The sequence below is a fragment of the Dermacentor andersoni genome, chromosome 3 (assembly GCF_023375885.2).
Source record: "Dermacentor andersoni chromosome 3, qqDerAnde1_hic_scaffold, whole genome shotgun sequence".
Lineage (NCBI taxonomy): Eukaryota > Metazoa > Arthropoda > Arachnida > Ixodida > Ixodidae > Dermacentor > Dermacentor andersoni.
The window spans coordinates 84,510,581-84,535,918 of NC_092816.1; the positions used below are offsets into that span (position 1 = coordinate 84,510,581).

General features: G+C 46.4%; 1 protein-coding gene across 1 annotated transcript in view; it reads left to right on the plus strand.

The window, feature by feature from the left end:
- The window catches only part of LOC126544086 (Na(+)/citrate cotransporter-like), a 119,029-nt gene that overhangs the window by 22,695 nt on the left and 70,996 nt on the right, over nucleotides 1-25,338 (plus strand). The window contains exons 2-6 of the mRNA XM_050191292.3: nucleotides 5,308-5,426; nucleotides 13,404-13,553; nucleotides 21,358-21,473; nucleotides 23,031-23,176; nucleotides 24,931-25,027. Coding sequence (XP_050047249.2) covers nucleotides 5,308-5,426; nucleotides 13,404-13,553; nucleotides 21,358-21,473; nucleotides 23,031-23,176; nucleotides 24,931-25,027 — 628 coding nt within the window. The remainder of the gene's footprint in view (nucleotides 1-5,307; nucleotides 5,427-13,403; nucleotides 13,554-21,357; nucleotides 21,474-23,030; nucleotides 23,177-24,930; nucleotides 25,028-25,338) is intronic.

The window sequence follows — 25,338 nt, forward strand, 5'->3', positions numbered from 1 at the left end:
ACTCGGTGATATTCTCACTCTATTTTGGTGTAGTTATCTGACTGGACTTTGTATTGTCTTTAGTGCACCTGTGTGACTGGAGTTTGTTTTGCTTTGTTTCTGAGCTAAATTTTTTAATTTTAGTGTGGTATTAGTGCACTTATGTGACTGGACTTCGTGCTGTTGTGGTTTGGAGTTGACATTCAGTTTTAGTGCTTTTAAGTTGATCCTATTTTTCATATCCCTATGTGACAAGAAGTATCCGGCGCCAGTTTAAGGCGACATTTCCCAAACACCATATAATAATAATAAAAAAAGTCTCTTGGAACCCGACCGGAGAGTTATTTCACCCCAATCGCAGGAAACTATATTCAAATAAGAAAAGTGTGTATCTAATGTGCTCTACTTCTTTGTCTCCTCGGTCAGTCATATTCGCCTAAAGCCCCTACGGAGGTCGATAAGAGAATACCTGCGGTTGCCACCTGCTTCATCACCATAGGCATCTATCTGGGGCATTGGAAACGATATCGATTCTGTTTGATGGCTGAAAGTCTTACAAACAGTACAAATACTTCGCTGGGAGCAATAGATATGCGCAAAGCAAACGATTAGACAGATGGACGAATAATATTAGCGTCCAGCATTGCCTGCTGGTCACTAATACAGGCGGTATAGGAGCGGTCATACTGCCACCGTCTGAAGGTTTCCGGTTATTGCATTCTTTGGCCGTCGTATTTTGTGCTGAGACCATTTGCCGCCGCATTCTAAGATTTCGCCGCAGCGCGATTCTCAGCTAACTAAAAACTGCAGTCGTTTTCTTCCCTTTTCTTCTTGCAACGCGAATTTGGGCATGGGAGGTACCCATGTTTATGGAAATCACGGTGCCACGTGTCTTGACCCTCTCGTCACCCAATCTTCAAGGACTGTAACCCCATGAGTAAGATTCGGAGATAGCGCATCATTCTGTCTACATCAGATAAGAGTGCAAAAGTGAAGGACACCGCATAATAAGGATGACCGGTGAAAAGGAGACTAAGGAGAGAGTGCGACGCACTTATCAATCTGAAGCAATCGCGCTTCTCTACAGCATGCAGTTTTCTTTTTACGTCGTTTATCTCAGGCTTGCTGCCCACCATGCAGTTGGTGCAACCTTCTTGGCAGACCCTTGTCCGACCGTGACAGTTGCGTGCGCATGTGCGTGTGTGTGTTTGTGTGTTTGCACGCTCTTGTTAGTGTCTGCGAATGTGTGTGCAACACTTACCCAGCGATAAGGAGTACTGCCTCCCCTTCCACCTGAACACTCTTGCTCCGTTATCGAGAGCCGTCGTCACAGCGCGTCGCGACGCTTCGAGTCTCAGTCACGTGTATAAACTTTGGAAAGAGAAGCTGGAAAAACTCGCGACAGAAGTTGCCACTGTCGTCGCAAAGGTAGGATGAAGGTGCTTAACTGTCACTGCGGAAGCAACGGTCTCGCTAGATGTTCATCTTGAAAAAAACTATCGGTACTACGGAAATGCATTAGCACTTTAAGTATTCCAGTGATTAGAAAAAGGGGACTGTATCCGAGGCGGAGTATAAATGATGTGCATATTCGGCGGAAAGGCTTTATGCTTAATAAGTAGAAATTATATACTCATACTATGTGGTAGAAAAGTCCAGATATGAAATACGTCATTGTGCCCATCTTCGGGTCAACTTTGACTACATGTGTTCCATGCAAATCGTCCCGGCGGCGGTAACGGGTTCGACTGTGAGGCGAGGGCGACTCTTCACGCTGCAAGGATGCTTTTCGGGTAAATTGCATCACTTCCGAGTAAGGATATGTTCTGCTTAAAAGGTACATGTGACGAATTGGTCAAAGTTATACACGACGACGTGTATTTGTGAATGGGCGCCCTAAATAAATGTATGCTTGAGTTTTGACACTCCGTATAAATTTGGATGTGACTGTCGCCGCCAGTAGTTGAGCTCGTGTTCTCGTATTCACGATCAGAAGGTTATAACCCCTGAGCTACTGCGCCAGGTGTAAGTAAAAAAAAAGATGAAAATGCAATGGGCCAGCGTAGCCAAACCACTGCAGCACTGCCGCAAGTGTGAAGTGGCGCCCAACGCGACCACGGTCCGCGAGATAATGTCATTGTCTAAAATAAATGGTTGACAAGAATAAGGTGAAATCCGGCGTGCCGCTTTTAGTCCTCCTTCGATATGGTAAGAATGTCACGGTGATTGTGACCATTTGCCTCTTCTTGTGCCCTGAGTGGCGTTCGTAAATATGTTCTTTTACCGAGGTGTAACAACCAGCCCAAGTAAACACGCTGGCACTCTTTCAAAAGCATCTTCATGCAGCGTGTAAATGTAGAGTAAAACGGAGGTCGGCATCAGTTATCTGCATGCACAGAAGAAAGGAGAGTACCATATGTTATACTCATGAAAAAGAGAGAACAGTAATATGATAGAAACCACACAAGCTGCCACACCTCACTGACCGTTACTAACTTTTTTACTATCTGTTTACCAATATAAAAGATCGACAGTTGCATAGAAGTCTAAAGATAGTAACGTTTGTCTTGCCCAAGTTCTATTACGCTGTGTTGAAAAATTTTTCGTGTAATGTGACTTTTTTCATTACCTTGGATTAACGGGTATATGTGCCGCCGACAGTATACGCTATAGAAATTTAGGTTAATACCACTGACTACTTATCCAAACACATAAGTACTCACCGCTACTACCATTTCTCCTCGAAGTATACAGCTATAAGTCTTCCTGAACTCGCCTTCTCAAATTAAGAAAAAAGAAAAAGAACGGAGCAGTAACTACGGTGTTGTATTCGGCGTCCGTTGTTTTAGCCTATGGTTCGGTCACAGCTTCCTGCGCAGCGCAGTTGCGCATAGTCATTGATGTCATAACTTCATTGTTTGGCTATAAGGAAGACAATTACATACCACGAACTGATGAGTATAACGGATACAATGTAGTTCGCTGTTTTCCTTTCCGTATATTTACTTATCTGTGCATTTACAATTATACTTACCTGATACGAGAATGGAAGCGGCGCTGTAAGCCAAATAGGCCCTATCATTTTGTTGTTAATTGTTGATGAGTTACGTTAAAAACGGTTACTATATTTTAGAATTGGCAATAGCCGCCCATTGTAACGGTTACTACCTTTCCAAATAAGTAAAATTACTATCGCAACCACCACCACTAACTGCATCTTACTCCTCCACCTTAATATTGCTACAGAGAAATTAAGTTAGTGCATACAAAGGCCTTTATATTGAAGAGTGATGTGTGAGAAAACGTCCATGTTTCCGTCCTTGCTCTATAAAACACATCGATCGCGCTTTAAGAGATGCAAATTTCTATCAACACGTCTACATGTCGTCTTGTTCTGGCCAAGTTGTAAATGGTTGGCGCACCATCCTGCCAAGCCAACGCGTACTGCGGTGATTCATTTATCTAAAAAAAATAAAGAAAAAAAAAATAAAAGGTTGCACGTAAGGAAGCCGTTCTCCTGACTGCATTGCTGCTATCAGGGACAACGAAGATAATAGAGGCGCCATTTACCCACGCCTTTTGTTAGCAGTGTTACGTCACGTATCAGGTTGCTGATATTACGTCTTTACTGCTCAATAATTGTTATTTATGGCTCCTGTCTGTACTGCAGCCGTGTTTCGGGGATACTTCAAATTGAAAAAAAAAAGCAGTTAAAATGAGTTTTATTTGAAATGACGCAGCTCCGGCCATATTGACCTGCGAGACGTGACATGTTTCTTACGGCTTGTTTCATAATCATTAACACATCTGGGCAGGTTCGTCAGTTTTGTCATTTGTTTTAGGGAAAGAAAGTACCTTGAGGACGTAGCTCATCGACACGTTTACTGTCGCAAAGAGAGCTCCTTCTTCTCAGGCTACATGGAGACTTCGCAAGAACATAAGTTATTCGCGATTGCCCTTATAGCGCCACCTATCAAGAAAAAACCCGCCGTGGTTGCTCAGTGGCTATGGTGTTGGATTGCTGAGCACGAGGTCTCGGGATCGAATCCCGGCCACGGCGGCCGCACTTCGATGGGGGCGAAACGCGAAAACACTCGTGTGCTTAGATTTAGGTGCACGTTAAAAAACCCCAGGTGGTCCAAATTTCCGGAGTCCTCCACTACGGCGTGCCTCATAATCAGAAAGTGGTTTTGGCACGTAAAACCCCATAATTTTTATCAAGAAAAACACAGCGCCGCGGTGCGCGGGAATTGTACGGATAGTACGCACTTCAGCTTTGATTTGCTCTTTCTTTCAAGTCTGCGAGATATTGAAACGTACGCATGTTTTCAAATAACGGAAGTTAGAACAGCGATTTTTTGTTATGGGAATTGAATACTGTAGTCAAATAGTGATGCCTCCCAACGAACTAAAATGGATCGAAAGATGGTCCTGTATAAAATATGTATTTCATACTTCTTGACTAGCCACCTTCGCACAGAATGTCCAACCTTCAAGATATTCTTATAACTGTACCAATTCGCTTTCTGTTATTGCTCTACCAAATAATCAGCAATTTCACACAAACACACATATCTGCATATATGTTGCCACAGCTACTTTTAGCCAAGGATTAAAAATATTCCTAGTACTTTTCGAAGATGCGTCCAGATTAATGTTGGTTACTGTATGAAGCAAGTCACACTATGTCTTGTATTATGCTTAATTGCACATTTACTCAAGGTAAATTAACACACTTCGGAACAAGGGTTAGCTTTAGGGGAAAACTTGCATTGACGAAGTTTTATAGTGCTTTAACGAACATCTGAATGAGCCGCTTTTGACTTCTCGCTTGTTACGTATTCATTTCTTTTTACGCTGATATATGAAAAAAAAAATGCGTGTGACATGCCCGCGTGCGCGCCGCATTTGCAGTGCTATCTGCGAACGTGATGCGTTTGAACGCACAGCGCATTGATCCTCGTGAGCTGCCTGATATGCTTATCGCAACCACGAACCGCCGCAAGACAAGCATATCCCTGTAGGCTGAAAACCGCGCAGATAACGGCCGCATCGCCGCTCTGTCTCTTTTTCTTAAGCGGCGATTCCACAATCGCGTCAATTCGAAGCATATTTGAGTCGCTATTCAAAAATGTTCAAGAATTTGCCCATTGCCGTAGTTATGAACCGTCGTTTACTTTGCAAACATAACGTTAGTGTGTCGAATGTTGTGGATTGGAACTTCTAGGGCAAAACCTTCTGTCAGAGCTGCGACCACCGCATTAATGCGCCCTCTGTTCGTGGCATTTCTCTCCACTGAACCGTAATTTTTTCCTTTTTTTCTTTTAGTCAGAACAGGCCGCAAGATGCTGGCTGCCGTCGGTGTGCTCAAGGAGTCATGGCGTCTCGTGTACATCATATGTGTGCCCCTCATCTTCCTTCCAGTGGCTGTATGCATCGGAGGAAAGGTACGTTCCTGCAATGTCGTACAGTGAAGGCCCATGTGTCTACGGCATTGCGCTGCTCGGTTCGGGGCCACGGGTTCGAAGCGCGGCCGCATTCCGATGGTAGCGGAATGCGAAAAAAGCTCTTGTGTACCGTGCATTGAGTGCACGGTTAAAGAAACCCAGGTATTCGCAATTTTTCCTAGGCCATCCACTGCTGCGTGCCTCAAAATGAAATCGTGGTGCTGGCACGTCATCACGATAATTTTGGAAGGCCCAGCTCCTACATCTGTTTCTTTTTCTGTTGACCATCTAATGCCCAAACACAGTTCCACATCAAGAAAACTAAAATGACCATATTAACATTGTTTCTGGCCAAAAAAGTACATTGAAAAAAAAAGACAATGTTTAGTAAAAACTCAATCAGTATAGAATTAACAGGGATTAAAGTCAAGGCGATACCAAAAGGGCAGCCCCTCCCCCATAAGAAAATTAATAGGCGGCCCTCCTCTAGCATGGTGATCGCCAATACATGCACTGTACACATGCATATCCCCCCCCCCCCCCCTAGTCTTGAAACTCTGGTAATTAATTAAATGCTAATTCTTCTTCTAAACTACCCACAGCTGCAATGCAAAAGGATAGATAGTTGGGCGAGTTGGTACGGTAGCATTATCTTGGATTGTAGCACGAAGTGACACGGACAGAGACTAGAAGCAGACAGAACGAGAGACTAGAAGCAGACAGGACGAGCGCTCGTCCTGTCTGCTTCTAGTCTCTGTCCGTGTCACTTCGCGCTACGATCCAGGACCACAGCTGTAACTTTGCTCCAGCGTATCAATAACGCTACTATAGGCTACAATTAAATTTCTTGCGCTTAAAACAAAATTTTGATGGATCATACTCGGGGAAGCATAAATGGTAATTCCTTTCCACGCAGAGCGACTCTATGCGTCTGTACGAATAATCCGTAACCATAAATGGCACCTGATATACAGCACGCTACGCAATTCAGCTCGTCTGAGCGGATTCACCGGATAAAAGACAAAAGTAGTGACGTGGTTTGCTCGCCCGTATGCGCACAATGATAATGTATTTCGCTTAAATGGAGCTCTTCTTATTGTGAAAATTCATTGAACGCTGACGCGTGAGCTGTAACTACCGATAGGCCTTCAGTGGCTGTTTAATAACACATAAAAGAGCAACAGTTCGACAACAATTCCGGAAGGTAGATAGGTAGTAGGAAGCCTCCGTGATGTTATCGTGTAAGTGGTTCGTTCTTCCGGGATCTGAGCAAAGTCCGCTAAATATGAAAAAAATACCAATGTCACTGTACGCTTTCACGTGTGGATTGCAGCGCTCTGGATCACGATTCCAGAGGATGAAGGCCGTCATAGTTTCGTACAATAATTACCAGAGAGAACTCTGATGCTGCACTCGTTCAGCCACCATGGGAACGATGGATAGTGCGTGTATTTGTCTGAACTTCGTGCTGATGGATTGAGGCGTTACTTCTGACTGTTTTTTACACTTTATTTGCCTTGGTTGTCTTAAATATCACAGCAAGCTACACTTTTCTAATCACAGGAAGGTCTGCGACAACGCACAATCGCTACTGATTGAAGCGGTTCAGCCTGTCGAGGTCGTCTAATCGAAACGTGACAAGCGTATCAACGTGCTGGCTTGCCCGCGAGAAATTCTATGCAGCTTGTCCCATGCATGCGTCCGTGGCATTATTTTTTCAGTATAGGGCTTATGTGATAGAGGCCCTAGGTTTGAATCCTGTGTTCGAACACAGGAGCTCTAGCACAAAAGCCTGATATTGATACCCTTACGCTCCGGGCGAATGGGCAACCGGAACCACTACAATTATGAGTGATTATGCGTGCTTGAGGAGTCTTAATACCTTCTGAATTCAAGTAAGTATAAATTGCTTTGAAATTTAGTCCACTTCCGGCCCAGATAAAGCGTAATAAGCGAAGGCGCAAGAACGCCTGAAGCCCAATGCGCAAAGATCATACAATCCATGTACTACCTGTTATTCCCATGGTGGCTGAACGATCGCAGCGCCTGATTTCTATCAATTATTGCATGAAAGTCTATAAAGGCCGCGTGACAATTGCAAAAGAAATCTATCGGCCACGATGTGCAGCGCATGCTCCCGCCGTTGTTGCTGAGATGAAAATCGGCCAGGATACGAAATGATAATCGATAAGTCTCCTCTGAGCACGGATGCAGACACACTCGTGGGCTTTCGACAAACGTGCAGGCTTCGTTCTTTCGAAACGTGGTTGCGAGTGCTACAGTCCAGACGCAGAAGCACAGTGGCGTCATTTTTTTTTTCATATTTCGCGGGCTTTTTTCTGAGCCCGGAACAAAGAGCCGAGTGTAAAAAATAACGTCGTGGCAACAACTGTGTTATGTGTTTCTCGCCACACTCTATAACGTACCATAGACGACTTATGTTTTCAACCGAATGTTTAAAGTTTACATAAATAATCTAATTAGCAAACTCATCGTACTTCAAAAAAGTACATGAGTAGCTCAAGACGGTTACTAGCAATATTTCGTTTAATGTGTGCTACTCTCATCTTTAAAGTGTGCTTGTATGGGTTACGTTAAACGCACGGTATATACTGCCCGATTTGTTAGATGGTAATCGAATGGCGCTAGGCAACGACTTGGGCGGTAGAATCGAGGTTGCCTTTCACTAGAAAACAGTCTTGCATCACCAAGCCATGCTTTGATTTAGTGCCGTGATGGCGGCCCGCTCGAGAAATTTAGTTTCCTACAATTCCTACAAAATTGCTGAAACATGTGCACGCCGTAGTCGCTCAGTCGCTATGCTGTTGGGCTGCCGAACACGAGGTCGCGGGATCGAATCCCGGCCACGGCGGCCGCATTTAGATGGGGGCGAAATGCGATAAGACCCGTGTACTTAGATTTAGGTGCACGTTAGCCAACCCCAGGTGGTCCAAATTTCCGGAGTCCCCCACTACGGCGTGCCTCATAATCAGATCGTGGTTTTATCACGTAAAACCTAATAATTTATTATTTAAGATTACTGATGGGAACTCTAACATTGCACTCATCCAGCTTGCACGGGAATGATGGTTAGTGCACCGAGGTATCTCATCTTCATGCTAGTTGCCGGCAGACGTTCTTATGGCTTTATGTTCAATACATTATCTGCTATCGCCGAACTCAGTTACGAGGCAATCTGATGTTTTAATGCAGAACGCGATGAGACTCTGCGCACATGCATACACATTGCGAATCGCAGCGTTTGTAAGGCCATATTTGGTTGGAAATTATCCATTCGCAAATGTACAAGGCCGTCTTAAGCTTAAAAAAAAACGAAGATTAAGGAAAGGCATTTATAATAAGCTTCACTTCCATGTTGACTCTACCACCATGTTTTCAGTTCTCATAGATACCAGCGTCCAAACTCGCTGCCGTAATTCATGTAGAAAACGTTCGGCGAATAAGCCTGCGTCTCGTGCGGAAGTCACTAGTGCTAGCAGTATGCGAGAGAAACGGAATCGTCTGCAACGGCGAAGTGTTAGAAGTACGTCGGACACGTGTTGAAGAAACCAGCAAGTCATTTAGTTCCTCGCATCGCGCTCGTTTCGTCATGGCGGCAAACCCTACATTGTCATGCGCCGGCGGTCACCTTTTTCCTGACTTCCAGAAGAGCTACTGTGGACAGTGGGCCGTAAGAGACTAGGTTTCCAAGCCGCTTGCGTTTACGACGGGCAATATAAGGCAAACGACGGGCTGTAGCCAAGCAGCCGACCGCTTATCGTCCCAAGGATGGTTCGTGGGCCTCCTGCGTTCTGAGGACGCCCTGCGTTATACTTCTTTCCAAGTAGGTCGTCATTAGACAATTTTAGTACTGCACGCAAGCGCTTTGCCGAACGCAGCAGCGCGTGTTACGTCAAGGCTTTTAGTACTGGGAAATGCCTACGTACGTAAACGGGGGAGCGTCGTTAGATGCCGCGCCTGCCAGTACTTCGAACCTTCACTTGCCAGGTTCGAACCTTCGAACCTTCGAACCTATTGACGCTGTTCTCGCCAGCCTGACGTAACGTGTGCGTGCGTTCATACTACGTCTGACTATATTTAGGCCTTTAAAAGACGCTACATTTAATACGGATGCAGCACACGAATAATGCCGAGAAAAATAAAAGCTGAGCATTCAGTCTCTGAGGCTGGCACCGTCATTTGCGGCCAACTGCGCCAACAGGAGGTCGAGCCTTTCGTGCAGACAGCGCACACTGAACATTTTTCGAAGAAAAAAAATTGATATTTTTTCCTATGTAACGCAAGAAAGTCAAATCGTAGGCCGTTGAAACGTAAAGCCTTCCGGTGGTCGCCATTGACGCCGCCATGTTGCGAGACTCTCTTTCTCTCGCGCTCTCCCGAAAAAATGAGAACCACGAGAGCAGCACGCGAGGCTCCCCACGTAAGCGCACAAGAATATGATGCGTGCGTACGCGGCAACCGCGTACGCACCACGTACCTTTCCTGTGGCGTTCTGCACATGCGCACACTTTGCAGAACATAGCGATCTTACGTACGCCACGCCGTTGCGTACGCAACATACGCAGTACTGAAATAGTCTGTCATCTAGCCGTTCGTTCGGGCTGCAACTGCTATCCAAGATGCCACCACAGCGTAACATTAAATCTATCGGTAAACGCAGATTATGGTGCACGTTAGTTATTTCAGGTAGTCTGAATGAATGCTGAGCTTTTCCCGATACAGCGTCTGGCAGAGGTCTGATTTAAGACTGTGCTGATTTATTAGGGCTGTATAGTAGCACCTAGTACAATACGGCACTTAGTACACAGTCTGCATGACTATGCTCGTCGTTAGACTCCAATGATAGCATCTTAGTGGCCAAGGATTACAAGTTTTCTTTGTGCAGCGCCATCGGACCCAGGCGATGACTGCTTACGCATGGCCAACGCAGCTTCCTGCTTCTCCATAACAAAATCTGAGATCTTTGTAAGAGCCCCGAGATACAATAACGTCACGTCTTGTTGGTGCGGGCAAGGACGATAATCCGGAAGCCTCTATACGACAAAGTATCAGAAACGCCAATCTCGCGTTGTCCGTGATGAAAGGAACGAGGACGGGGGGAGCAACGGACTAAGAACGGTAGCTAGATATGATTATAGGCCAGACAACCTCCCGCGAGAGGGATACAGTGAATCTTGGCGCGAAGAAATCGTTCCTTGTGAAGAAGTATCAACGGTCTTGTCACGCGACTTAAGCCTTGCAAATATGCGTTGGGCTAGGTGTTACCATCCCGTTCCTCTTGGGGGGGGGGGGGTCAGCTGCCTAAAGGAATGGTGAAATAAAGCGTCCCACGACGAAATAAAGCGTCCAGAAGAGAGTAAGGAGGCAGGCTTCTGTTGCAAAAAGAGCGTTTGAGAGAAAGCTGACTTCGCGATCCGCGTGCGAGCTCTACGCACCGCGTACGATAGCGAAACTTGGCTGAGATGTTCACAGCAGTGCATACGCTACCCGCGGACTACGTTATTTTACCAAGCACGCGGGGTGGTTCAGCGCACCTTTAACTTCACGTACATTTTGTGTAAATCCTTAGGAACATTGGAACAGCGCTGCACCGGTACACATTGGCACGGGAAGATGATTTATATTGTGGTTACGTTGAGCCCCTACTGAAACATTTATATTTAGGGCGAATTCGTCCGATATAAAGAACTAGGCCCGCACTCACGAAACATGAGAAAGAAGAAGAAAGAAAAGTGCAATTGTTCGTAACAGCAGATGCCAACTAATAGTGACGTTGAACCTATTAGGGAAGGCGGACGACTAAAAGCAAATAACCCTTACGAACAACGAAAAGCATCGTGAATTCGGTTCATGATTTCGATTGTGATCGCCATTTTACATCGCCTTACATGTCCTCACACCTTTTACGGAAAAGGAAAAGTCGGAGATATCTGTCACGTAAAAAAAGTCGAAGTGTCATGTTTGCTGCAAGAATGGGCGCCTAAATAAAAAAACAAACTAAGATTGCAAAAATCTCCCACGGGCGTGATTTATCAACGTCGTTTACGTAATGCCGGAAGGGCTCTATTCCGATCCTTCGGTTGAATCCTTTATCCTCAGGTACTCGTTTCTTATCAACTAGACGCAAGATAACCTTGAGAGCCTCGCAGCGTTCAGCTCTCCTTTTTTGCTCTTAGAAACACCCCTCCTCCCTCTCCAGATGTCTAGACAGTTCGCGTGCCGTAAGCAGCAGTTCGTTTTGAAGTCTGGCAGGGCCTGGTTCCTATATACCGACGATAGAGTTAATGCTCCTGGCTGGCGAGTTCTATTAAGGCGTGTTGTATGCCAACCATTCACAGCACATGCAACGAAAAAACGCGCAGCGCTACTTCATTTAGAAATTAAACAGAGTAAACGTAGAAGATGCGTGCATGAACTAATTAGGCACACACAAAAAAAAACAACGTTTGAAATGTAATACAAGCCCACAAAGTTAATAAAGTCGCGCCGGTTCGCCAGTTCACAGCTTCAATGTGGCCGTGAACAAATACATTGGCTGAAACGTTCGGCACTGGTGACGTAAGTCATGCTGATGTGCAAGCACATGAAGACAAGCAGGTGCTGGTGGTCATGGAGTTCCGCTGTTGAGCTTCAGGTAGCGGGTTCAATCCTGGTTGCGATGGCCGTGTTCTTCTGGGGATGAAGCGCTGAAACGCTTGTGTACCGTATATTTAATAGGGTGCCCATTAAAGAACCCCACGTGGTCAAAATTAATCCGCAGTTCCCCACTACGGCTTCCCTCAAGGTCAAATCGTGGTCTTGGCGCGTAAGACCCCGTAATTTATTTTTGTAAGAAGCAGGTGGAACTGAACACCTCGCGCGATATCGGTGTACCTGTGCATACAAAAAACATTTAATGACCACGTGGAGTACGAAGCGAATTAGCTGAGGCGAAACGCAAGGGGCTCGTGTCCCTCTCCAGTCTTTCCATCTTTCCTCGTCTTTCTCCTCTTGCGTTTTTCTTTACTCATCAGCTGTGCTACCATGAGAAAGGACAAACTCAATAAATTCTAGATGCCCCAAAACCACCACGAGATTATGAGGCACGCCGTATAGTTTCGACCACCTGGGGTTCTTTAACCGGGCGCTCAATGCACAGTGCACGGGCATTTTTGCGTTTATTTCCCTGCAAATGTAGCCGTCGCGGCGGAGATTCGAATCCGCGACCGCGTGCTTACCAGCGCAACGCCAAAACCACTTATAGGAATAAAACGTTGTCACATTTTCGCTGCATCTTTACTTGACGACTCAACGCATTCAATCGCTTATATTTCACGAAAGTTGTATCCTCGTGAGAAATGAGTACGGTCTTGCCATCCGCAAGAACTTAGTGCAGCTAAGCTTTAAATCTTGATGTCACACAGGTGAATCTAGTACGTTTGCAATTATGCTAAACTTTGTGTCCCTGAATATTTCAGTATTTAGGCGGGGTAGAGAAAAGGGGCCTTGAGGTAAAAAAAAATAGGATGTTAAACATTAAGAAATAAACAGCTGGAACAATTCCAAAAGACCTGAACCAACTGTTCGCTGATGCAGAAGTTTACGCGAAATAACGTGCTCAGCAACTGAAACGCGACACACGGACCACGTTGGTGACCGGCGCACCTTGCGCCACCGTTAGGTGCTGGTTGGTCGCTAATGCATGCAGCCACAGTGCTTCAACGAGACCCTCACTTTCACCTGATGCAAGAATGCGTCAGCGTGTTGTCACCAACACCCACCGGTGGCTCAAGAAGTGCCGGCACTGCTGTGTTCTGGATATCACATTTCAGGCGCTGGGCTCCATACGTCGTGGGTCTTCTACCAACGAAGGGACAATTGTGACTGTGCGTTCAGCAGGGTGAAGTCCCGTGTTTTCAGCTGATGAATAAAAAAACATCTACCCCTCTCCATTGACTTCTTCTCCCTCATCTGCAGGCCGGCTGGTGCGCCTACATCTTGCTGTGGATGGCTTTCTACTGGTCGGCGGAAGTGGTCCCGCTGGCCGCCACTTCACTCATGCCGGTCTTCCTGTTCCCGTTTTTCGGGATCCTGCCGTCCAGTAAAGTGGCCACTTTTTACCTGAATGTGAGTGCGAATCGGCACGTAACACTTACGCGTCAACTCGTGCTGACTACACTCGTTACCTTAGCCTCAAAGAAAAAGAAATTCTCGTTGTCGACATTCCTTCTTCTCTGCTATTCGATTGCGTAATAATTCGTTGCATTACTCGCCGAAAGAGGCAGCGGTCGTTTTCGTTCGCAAATAAAGTCTCTAGCTTCCCACGCATCAAGGCGCAGGTACCGCGCTTCGTTTCCGCGTGGCTTCCTCTCAAAGATATACCACGTGGCTAAATTTATGAAAGAAATTATTACTTTTATTGTGAACAATAAAAGTAACTATTTCTTTTTTAAATTGTTGATTTCTAAATGGGGACGAAACAATGCGCGAATACTTCGGGTTTTAAACCAACCTATCATTCTTTTTTAGGTAGCACAAGGACACATTGCATTCCTTAGTAATATATGGTTCAAATAGTTTCACCTCCTAAAATCTCGTTTTTTTTTTCAAACTCTCTTGGACAGAATCCAAGGTATGCTTACGCAGATGCTGTGTGCCGTTCGTTGACGCAAAAATCCTACAAACACAGACACCGTCGGTAACACCCACTTTTCTCAGTAACTATTTATACGTGCTGTGCAGCTCTGTGCAGACAGAGCTGCACAAGAAGCTGTGTTGTTCTCTTACTTTATGTTCCTAATATTTTCGCATTCTACGCCCACTTCTCCAAAAAAAGGACAGAGAAGCTTTTCCCTTCCTCGCTTTATTTGTGGTAAAGCATGTACATATTGTAACGATGTTAGTAAAACAACGATATTTATTAAAGGCGAACTTGTGCCCACTAGTAAAAGTCACTGCGGTCGTGAAGAATATCCGCGGCAGTCGCGTTCTCAAACTGGGCTCGAACCGTCTTCCTCTTCGCCTCGCGTGACACCTCGTGCGCGTGGCGCATGCGAGCCGAGTCCAACTGGCTGCCCGTGCCACGAAGATCGCTGCCTATGGTTGCTGAACACCACCACTGTACGGCGTGCACGGTGCCCAATGCAAAGGGCGCGCAACCTAAATGTCACCAAGTTGGTCGTGGCATTATCCCCCTCCTTACCGCATCGGCCCGATGCGTGAGAGGAAGTAGGGGTTCCTGTGGGCTCTCACTTTTTTTTTTTTTTTTGTTGTTGTTGTTGTTCATGACCACTCCTGGTAGGGTTTCATGCGGACAACATGCACAACTTCCGTGGAGTTGCGCCGTCTGGGGCTCTCGTGTCCAGCGGATTTGACTTCGTAAGTGACGTCGCTTATGCGACGAAGTATTTCGTAGGGGCCGAAGTATCGGCACAGAAGCTTTTCAGACAGTCCACGGCGTCGCACTGGGGTCCATACCCACACCTTGTCACCGGGCTGGTAATGAGCTTCACTACGGCGCTGGTTGTACCGGTTGGAGTCGATGCGTTGTTGGCGGCGTATTCGGTACCTTGCCATCTGTCGTGCCTCCTCGGCTCGTTGCAAGAAATCATCTAGGTCAGATGAGTTATGGTTTTCTTCATCTAACGGCAACATAGCATCCAAAGTTGAGGTTACTGCTCGGCCGAATACAAGTTCAAACGGGGTGACTCGTGTTGTTTCCTGAACGGCCGTATTATATGCGAAGGTGATGTATGGCAAAATTTCGTCCCACAGCCTATGTTCAACGTCGACATACATCGAAAGCATGTCGGTCAGTGTTCTGTTGAGGCGTTCAGTTAAACCGTTTGTCTGCGGGTGGTACGCCGTAGTTTCCTATGATCAGTATGTGTCATTTGCAACAAGCATTTCATTAGGTCAGCAGTAAAGGCCGTTCCACGATCGGTAATAACAACTGTGGGAGCGCCATGCCTGAGCACGATATTGTGGACAAAGAATTTTGCAACCTCGACAGCCGTTGCATTGTACAGGGAATCAGTTTCTGCGTAACGGGTCAGATAGTCCGTGGCCACAACTATCCACTTTTTGCCTAAAGATGATGTTGGGAAGGGTCCAAGGAGGTCCATACCGACTTGTTGGAATGGGGCTTTTGGTGGTTCTATTGGCTGGAGGAGGCCGGCCGGTTTTACGGATGGAGTCTTGCGCCTTTGACACTCGCGACAAGTCTTGACGTAGTGCTGCACGGATGCTAATAACTTGGGCCAGTAGTATTTCAGACGAATCCTGGCGACTGTACGGCTCACGCCCATGTGTCCAGACGTCGGCTCATCGTGACATGCATGCAAAATTTCGTCTCGCATAGATGTGGGTACGACAAGTAAAAACTTTGTCTCGCTGTTCTCGAAGTTTCTCTTGTAGAGGACACTGCCTCGCAGACAGAACGAAGATAGCCCCCTAGAGAAAATACGCGGGAGTTGAACGTCGAGTCCCTCCAGGCGCTGTATAAGTGGAAGCAATTCCGGGTCATCTCGTTGTTGTTGAGCAATTTGTGACGCGTCAACAATGCCAAGGAACGGGAAATCCTCTTCTTCTGACACAGTTGTCTCGACGGGTGCGCGGGACAAGCAGTCGGCATCGCTGTGTTTCCTCCCGGATCGGTATACGACAGTAATGTCATACTCTTGAAGCCTAAGGCTCCATCTTGCTAGTCGTCCGGATGGATCCTTGAGATTCGCCAGCCAGCAAAGCGAATGGTGATCGCTGACCGCTCTGAATGGTCTACCATAGAGGTAGGGCCGAAATTTACATATTGCCCAAATGACTGCAAGGCATTCTTTCTCGGTTGCGGAGTAGTTTGCCTCTGCTTTCGAGAGCTTACGGCTGGCATAAGCAATTACTTTCTCCTGGCCGTTATTCCACTGCACTAGTATGGCACCGAGGCCGACGTTACTCGCATCGGTATGAACTTCAGTGTCGGCTGTCTCATCAAAATGGGCAAGGATTGGAGAAGCTTGCAGGCGTTTCCTTAACTCGTCAAATGCGTCTTGTTGTTCGCTTTTCCACATGAAAGGTTGATCTTCTCTTGTCAGTATTGTAAGGGGCTCAGCAATGTTTGAGAAGTTTTCCACAAATCTTCTGTAGTATGCGCATAAACCCAGGAAACGTCGCACTGACTTTTTGTCTGTGGGTGTCGGGAACCTCGCAACAGCTGCTGTCTTTTCGGGATCTGGACGAACGCCTGCAGCACTGATAACGTGTCCGAGAAACCGAAGTTCATCGAAGCCGAATTGACATTTTTCCGGCTTAATTGTCAAGTCTGCTGCGCGAATAGCTTCTAATACTAGTCGCAGGCGCTCGAGATGTTGGTCAAATGTGGTGGAAAATACGACCACATCATCCAAATACACTAAGCATGACTGCCATTTCAATCCTGCAAGCACAGAGTCCATCATTCGCTGGAAAGTTGCGGGCGCGGAACAGAGGCCGAATGGAAGTGCTTTAAATTCGTAGAGGCCATCAGGGGTTACGAATGCTGTCTTTTCACGGTCCCGTTCATCCACCTCTATTTGCCAATATCCACTCTTGAGATCCAGGGAGGAGAAAAACTTTGCACATCGGAGCCGATCTAACGTATCGTCGATACGCGGAAGGGGGTACACATCCCGCTTGGTTACGCTGTTCAGTTTACGGTAGTCGACGCAGAATCGAAGTGTGTTATCCTTTTTCTTAACGAGCACTACCGGAGACGCCCATGGACTGCTGGAAGGCTGAATAACGTCATCTGAAAGCATCTCCTCTACTTGCTTCTTGATGATCTCCCTTTCTTTTGGTGAAACTCGATACGGGTGCTGGCATACTGGTCTTGCGGCGTCCTCTGTAATGATTCTGTGCTTCGCAACAGACGTGCGCCGTACCTTCGAGGACGTGGAGAAGCAGTCAGAAAAATCCTTTATCAGGGCATATATCTGTTTCTTTTGGGCTTCCGGGAGTCTCGGGTTGACGGTAATTGATCTGTCGACACTGCAGGTTCCTGGAAGGGCAGTTGACGTAGTTAGACTGCATAATTCGGTCGCTGCACAGAACTCGCGGAAATAGGCAATAGCTGTTCCTTGTGCGATGTGTTGGAATTCATTACCGAAATTTGTAAGTGCGACATGTGCACGGCCATCGCTTAACTGAACAAGGCCCCGAGCCACGCAAATACCTTTGTTGAAAAGGAGCTCTATGTTTCCATCCGCTATGCCTTCGCGGTCGGAAAATCTTTCATTTTCCACAAGAACCATTATACTGCAGCGTGGCGGCACAGTTACGTCATCGTCAACGACGCGCAGTGCAGCGAGACGTCGCTCCTCCGATTCTTCCACAGGTATAGCTTGTTTTGTGGAGAAAGATACACTGGACCTACGTAGGTTAATTATGGCGCCGTTAGCTTGTAGAAAATCCATTCCCAATATGAGTTCCCGTGAACATTCTGGCAGTACAATAAAGTCAGAAACGTAAGTAAAGCCTTTTATCGTAAGTCTTGCGGTGCATCGTCCAAGGGGCGTAATAAGATGACCACCTGCCGTGCATATCTGCGGACCAGTCCACTTCGTCACAACTTTTTTAAGGTGCTTCGCCATCTTGAAGCTTACTACCGAATAATCAGCGCCGGTGTCGACTAAGGCATTCAGCTCGCATCCGTCTATTATCAACGGCAAATCTGACGTAATCGTTTCGTTCCTGCACCTGTAGACTGGAATTATCTCGTCACCGCACTGGAATCGCGTTGGAGGATCTTCGTAACTCTGGTTATCAGCGGCCTCACCTCCACAGGTCGCTTGCTTCAGTTTTCCTGGTGTGGGCTTGGTGAACGACGCCTAGGCAATCTTGGAGACGCGCGTGGGCTAGGCGATCGGTAGCGCATGGGCGACGGTGATCGTGGTTGACGTTGGCGAGGAGTCACGGGGCTTTGGCGCGTCGACAAGTATTCTTCGATCTCCGCTGGCCGTTCACCGTTTCGGGGGCATGGTGCGCTTAAGGGAAAACCCCTTAACCCAACTTGACGGTACGGGCAGAACCTATACAGGTGACCCGCTTCTCCGCAGTGGAAACACAGAGGCCTGCGCTCGTGGTCACGCCAGACGTCACTTTTCCGGGGCCTTTGTTCCGCAAAATGAGGTGCACTACGTGCTAAAGGCTGATAGGCAGCCGGTGGTTCCAGTAGACGAGGTGCACTGCGTACTGTAGGCGGGTAGGGAACGGTCGTCGCAACTGCTCCACTACTGTGCACCGCGGGTTGCCTGAGTACGTCGGCGTACGTTGGGGTGCGCCGCGTCGGCTGTGGCTCACGCTCTGGATCCCGTATGATGTTCCTGAGTTCGTCCCGGACAACGTCGACTATAGATAGTGCAGCTGGAGCCTGAGGTATCTGCAACTTGTTGAGCTCTTCCCTGATCACTGACCGGACAAGCTCCCGCAGGGCTTCCAGGTCGTTTGGCAGGCCTCCAGGGAAGACATGGACAGGTGCGCAGCTTGCCTCACGGTTGTATTGCCGAGCCCGCTGTTCCAGGGTCTTTTCGATGGTCGTTGCTTCACATCTGAACTCGGCGACCGTGCGCGGTGGGTTGCGGACGAGAACTGCGAAGAGTTCCTGCTTTACTCCACGCATGAGATGGCGTAGCTTCTTATCTTCACTCATGGTGGGATCAGCCCGCTTGAACAGGCGGGACATGTCCTCGATGTACATCGCCACGTTCTCGTTTGTGAGCTGGTTCCTGGCTTGAAGTGCGATTTCCGCCTTTTCTTTACGATCCGTGCTGGCGTACGTTGCTAGCAGTTGTCGTCGAAATTCCTCCCAAGAGGTCAAAGAGGGTTCGTGGTTTTCATACCACGTTTTTGCGAAGTCTTCCAAAGCGAAATATACGTTACGGAGCTTCTGTCTCTCATTCCATTCATTAAAGCTCGCCACTCTCTCGAACAGCTCCAACCAATCTTCCACGTCTTCGAACGAGTCACCATGGAATGTTGGCGGCTTGCGAGGTTGGCTTACGACTAGCTGTGCCGGTGTTACCTGGGTAGTCATTGTGGCGGCGTCCGTTGTGGGAGTTTCTCTTGGCACGAAGAGAAGAGGGCCGAATTCAGGCGAGTCGCCTCGAAGACGGCGGCTGGTCCGCTGGTGTACAGGTGTCAGTTCCACGGGATGGACTCGCGGGTTGTCGGGGCTACGCTGACTTTCGTTCGTGGGGCTTCGACTCATACCCCGCACCTCCACCAGAAATGTAACGATGTTAGTAAAACAACGATATTTATTAAAGGCGAACTTGTGCCCACTAGTAAAAGTCACTGCGGTCGTGAAGAATATCCGCGGCAGTCGCGTTCTCAAACTGGGCTCGAACCGTCTTCCTCTTCCCTCGCGGGATGCCTCGTGCGCGTGGCGCATGCGAGCCGAGTCCAACTGGCTGCCCGTGCCACGAAGATCGCTGCCTATGGTTGCTGAACACCACCACTGTACGGCGTGCACGGTGCCCAATGCAAAGGGCGCGCAACTTAAATGTCACCAAGTTGGTCGTGGCAATATGAAAGCCGTTTGATAACACACGCATTGCCCAGACTCGGGGGAAGGGAGTGTGGCCTCTAGAATTTTACTGTTCAGTTGTCATTCCGGGACCTTGGAGCCTCACATGCGCATAGACTTTTCTGTTAAACGCGAGTAATGCGATTCCTTAAAGGGCCCCTCACAAGGCCACATAGAAAACTTCAGTTATACGCTGGAAGTTGTTACGTGCCCTCTAGGGAGTTGTTCTGCCGTAAATTTTTTTCAAGTGAGCTCATTAATAGCCCAGATAGAAATATTTCAATGCCGCGAACCCATGATTTCAGGAAGCGAGCTTCACTGCAGCCATTCACGCTCTCTCCACTTCCCCGTCTAGCCTCCGCAAGCGAAATTCTTTTCCTGCGTTCTCCCATACTGAACCTCGAGGATCACGTGACGTATACGTCACGGGCCCCGTCTTCATTTTTTTCTGCTCGCTTTTTGCGGTGCTGCGCACTTCCGCAGACGGCGTCACGCTCGAGCTGTTGGGATTGTCTCGCTTGGCGCAGCGCACGATTTTGCGCGCTGTGCATGAGTACACCTGACTAGCGGTATAAATCAGTGCTGCACGAACAACTGAGGCAGTTGTTCGATCCCGCGCTGGCACACGCTAGAAAGTTGCATTGTTTCGGTGCCAGCGCGCGCGACGGCACGACGTGGGAACAAGCAGACGAAACGGAAGTGCGTCTCTCTTGCTGCTGTACGAAGTAAAGCAAAAACACGCAGACATTCGGTTTGTGTGTTTTACTATTTCTGTAAGCTTCAATTCGTCTATTCAAGCAACGTAGTACAAATAACAGATGTTGCCTTGAATAATTCTCGAAGTCACGTGTCACCACGACCGACGTCACAGCACGAACATGTGTACGTAGGCACGCTAGCACGTGTACGTCATCCTCCGGCTTGTAGCGCGGCGGCCGCGAGGAGAAGGGAAAACGGCGTTTCGTTTGAAGTTTCAAATCTTTTCGCGGCGCGTAGCGATGTAATACTTTGCAGACACGATCGTTATCGCGCATTGTGTGCTCTCCGCTTGTCAGCTCAATATGGCCAGACCTGGTGAGGGACCCTTTAAAAGGAGCAGGAAAGGGTGAAGAGCCAGTATTTATAGTCAGGTAGGTGAGGATGTGGGTCAAACACAGGCTTCTTTTTGTTTGCGCTCTGTTTCTTTGTTTGTTTCTTATTTCTTTCTTTACTGATTTGCTTGTTTGGTAATATATACAGCATAAGCTTATTTACCGGTGTATACTGACGAATATAGCACACTACTTGAAACTTAAGGTTACTTATCGAAGATATATAGCAATTTCGGTTATTATACGGTCATGATAATCGCCCCTTTCTGAACCTTACTTCATGCAGGACATCGGACTTGTAATGTTGTGTTCACTAGTCATGGCCGGAGCTGTAGAAACGAGCAATCTGCACAAGAGGATAGCCCTCAGGTCTTTACTCGCCATAGGAACAAGTAATCTCAGGTACGTATAAGCAAGAGCGGGTGACTATGTTATTTTTGTCAATTTCATAGTTAAGGACCAAACGTAAATGCTTCTTACTAGGTATAGCTCTAGAACGAGCCTAGTTCAACAAACTGGTTAGCCATGTAAGGCGCTATGCACACAATTGTGTACGACAAGATTAGTGAATCGACAGCAAAAACATTGATGAAAGTAACGATATTTAAGATGTCCCACATGCATTTTGAAATAGTTTTGATCGGAATTGTGCTGCAAGTTTTAATAACGTGTGAAACATGTTTACCAAAATGAGTGTGAACGTAGACGGCTGGGTGGTCCCGCTCGATGTGAGAATGTCGTTTTATGTAGCGAGTTCACTACTTTCAATGTTTTTCGCAACGTGTTGCACCAGGCATAATATTGTAATGGCTGAATAGGTGCTTTTCAAGCTCACTAGACGTGAAATAGTTGATATAAATAGTTGACTAGACGTTACAGGTTATGGACTCCGAGCTTTTGTGTTTTGTTATGTTTACAGGTTATAGACTCCGAGCTTTCGCTCGGAGTCCATAACCTGTAAACTTAACAAAACTAAGGAAATGAAAGTTCTCAAGCAATTCTCTAGCTGTCCACTTTTTATGATTCTGAAGATGTGAGAAATCCGGTGATAGTAACATTGTAATCAACAGAAATAATCGACGCCTGAAAGGATTAGAGCGGCATTTTACTTGCCGAACCCTAATAATTTTTGTGGTCATCTTATTATAATGACCTTAAAATAGGGAAACATCGAGGAAAAACGTGATGACTAGCTTGATTGTGCTTTAAAGGACGAACGCAGAAGCATGGTCACTTTGCTTTATTCTGTAATAGGGAAACTATGTATTTTATAACAGCAATGCGCAAATTTATCTACGGCAAGCTAACCCTTCATTTTGCTAGTCTTAAATGTTGAATAATTTACCGGCGGCTAATGTCGAATCTTCACCTACATTATCAGCGTACCAGCATTCACTGAAAGCTTACATTACTACTTTTTGGTACGCTTTTTTGTTGCTTATTATGTACACTTTTTATGTTATGATGTGCTGCGACAGGCTTTATTGCTTCAAAATTGCCGAATTTGTGTAACCATTTCTTTAAGTTTATTCCTAACTAAGAACAAAAGGTCCCGCTGCCCTTTCCAACTGCGATATCTCTTGCAGTATAACATCTCCTAAACATATGTATCACTACTGACAAAATAAACATGAATCTGTGTCCAAATAGTATTCTTTCACTTTTGCTTTTATTTTATTTTTCTTAAGGGCGCAATACCCGCGGTAATACTAAGTGGGTTGAAATAGCAAAAACAAATTCGTTATGGCGACTAAGTTTTGGGAAACGTCGTGTCTGCGTCAACAAAGGCTGGCGGACTGGTGATAACTACATTTTCTTGTCCACCTACGTGCCATGTATATAACAAAGTGATCAATTCGAAAAATATTTTAGATACCCTACTCACTCCATGTCAAGGGATTCTATAAGCCTCCCATTGTTATAGTCGCTTATTTCGTTTTTACATTGCTTTTTTTTCAGGCTACTCCTTGGCTTTATGCTAGTCACCATGTCACTATCCATGTGGATTCCGAACACTGCCTCGACGTCCATCATGGCGCCCATAGTCATGGCCGTCGTAGACCAGATGCACAACTCGACTAAATCTCACTCCAAAGACGTAGAAAGTAAGTGGGATGCCGCAACAACTCTCTTGCTTACGCCATGCTACATGCGATCATCCCCATGGAGTCAAAATTTATATGTAAAAGTGCTTTAGTATTCGAGTGTGGGCTTAAGAAAGAAATTCCTAGATAAAGGCAAAACTACCATGCTGAGGGACTTCTCTGACTTTGCTGGGACTTGAGAAAGCTGAGAATGCTGCTACGATGTGTGATGAATCCACGACTTTCCTTTGAGCACTCAACCTGAGAGCGTCAAGCGTTTCTAGCTGTCCGCGACTATTACGTAATGTGCGTTTGTAATACTCAATTGAGCAGTATGCTTGCAAGCTGCAGTTGTCACCACCGAAAATTAGTAGTGACAGGTCAGTAAAAAAAAAGAAGACTGCGAACATGACTGCGCTTCAAATAGCTTCCGCGCGCGTATACAGATCAAACCACGAACCATGAGAAACTGAGTGTAATTAGCATATGTTCTTCGCAGGTGATGAAAGCTCAGCAAGAACTATGTATGCGAAAAGGGCCATTACGTTGGGTCTCGGCAAACTTTCGTCTGGCACATTTTTGTACATTCATGGACATTTATCCACGTTGCTTGGCAAATAACTATTGCCGGAAGATCCTCACGAGAAGCAATGCAGATTCAAATTTATATCAAATAATCGAACTACTAAATGAGTTTGCATATAAAGACGTAAGTCGCAATCAACGTGGGCGGGACCTACTGTGCAAATAAAATGTGTAAAATGCAGAGGAAGAGCAAAGCAAACAAAAAAAGAGGCTGCATTACTGAATACGAATGAATCATAGGGTCAACGCACAACAGTTTGATAAAGTAATACGCGGAAATGTTGACCGCTAGATGCTATTATTCGCGAATAAAAAGAGCATGTGTCTGTTTCCTCCTAGACTACTTCAAGCGAGTTGCCGATTTCATATGCGTGGCTAAACTCTCATAATGAGGCCACAGGCTCCATATAATTTAGCGGCGCGGCCTTCTGGTAGCACAGAAGCGACGACGACTTCTACCAGCGCTCTGATGACGCGCGTCCGTCCACAAGCTTCGATTATTGCTTTTTTGATATTGATTACTTGAGTGGCATCCACAGGATGTCTAAGCACTAAATATTTGGGAATGACGTGTACTGTGTGCTAATAGGTACTGCAGAGGACCGCAACTGTACAATAAATTGTAAACCTATACAAAAGCTGAACTGAAGTAAAATGATAAACAACACTCAATGACCTTCAGAAATTTATTAAGTCTACCAATGATACTTGTTAGTGCTTAAATGACCCGAGGAAAACAAAGCTACATTGGAATGCGTGGGTGCAAGTACAGGCATACCATGTCATAGACACACTATATTAGAAACAGTGCATTTAGATTTAAGGGATAGTTTGGGGCTGGGCCATATTTGACACAGCCGCCAAGATATAGCGATCCTACATGCAAGGGTTCTTTCTTTAAGGGGCAGTTTAGAAAAGAACTTTCAAACAAGCTGACAAAGCTATAGTGAGCAGATGTGAGACACCATAACCCGCGGAACATTTCCCTTCAATGTCTCTGTGTCAATGGCTAGCGTCGCAATGATGCTGAAATGAAGCGTGCATATTTTTAGGTTGCGTAGATATTTAATCGGGTGTGAAGCATCCCGTGCGATAATTACTTTGTGTGTTGAGAACAGATTGCCACTTCTACAAACTTCCTTCGAACAATATTCGTTTCTACCAGTAAAGCGTACAATGATCTCTTGCAGGTTCAGACCTTGAGTCTCTAACCAAGCGACAACCGCCAGCTTACAAAGACGACGAGAAGACAGGCGGCAAGGATTCGTCGCGTACTACTGATTCTGAGTAAGCTTTGATCTACATTCCTAAACAGAATTTTGAATTACTTGTTAGCAGATCTATTCATTTCGCGTACTTGAGTTGGCCAGCAGAAGCTTCGCCTTTGTCGTTAGAAATCTTTCACGTATCCAAAGTAAATGAACTTGACGAGCACTTTATGTACCTGGCAAGTTGTCATTGCTGGGTTTCTGTAATGTGCCTTGCCTATTAGACATGAATGGGAATACGGGTGTTGCCTACGACTGTTTTCTCACAAAGAAGGAATCAAGCCTCGGTGTTACCGGAGAACGTACGCGTAGCCGCCAAGGACAACAGAA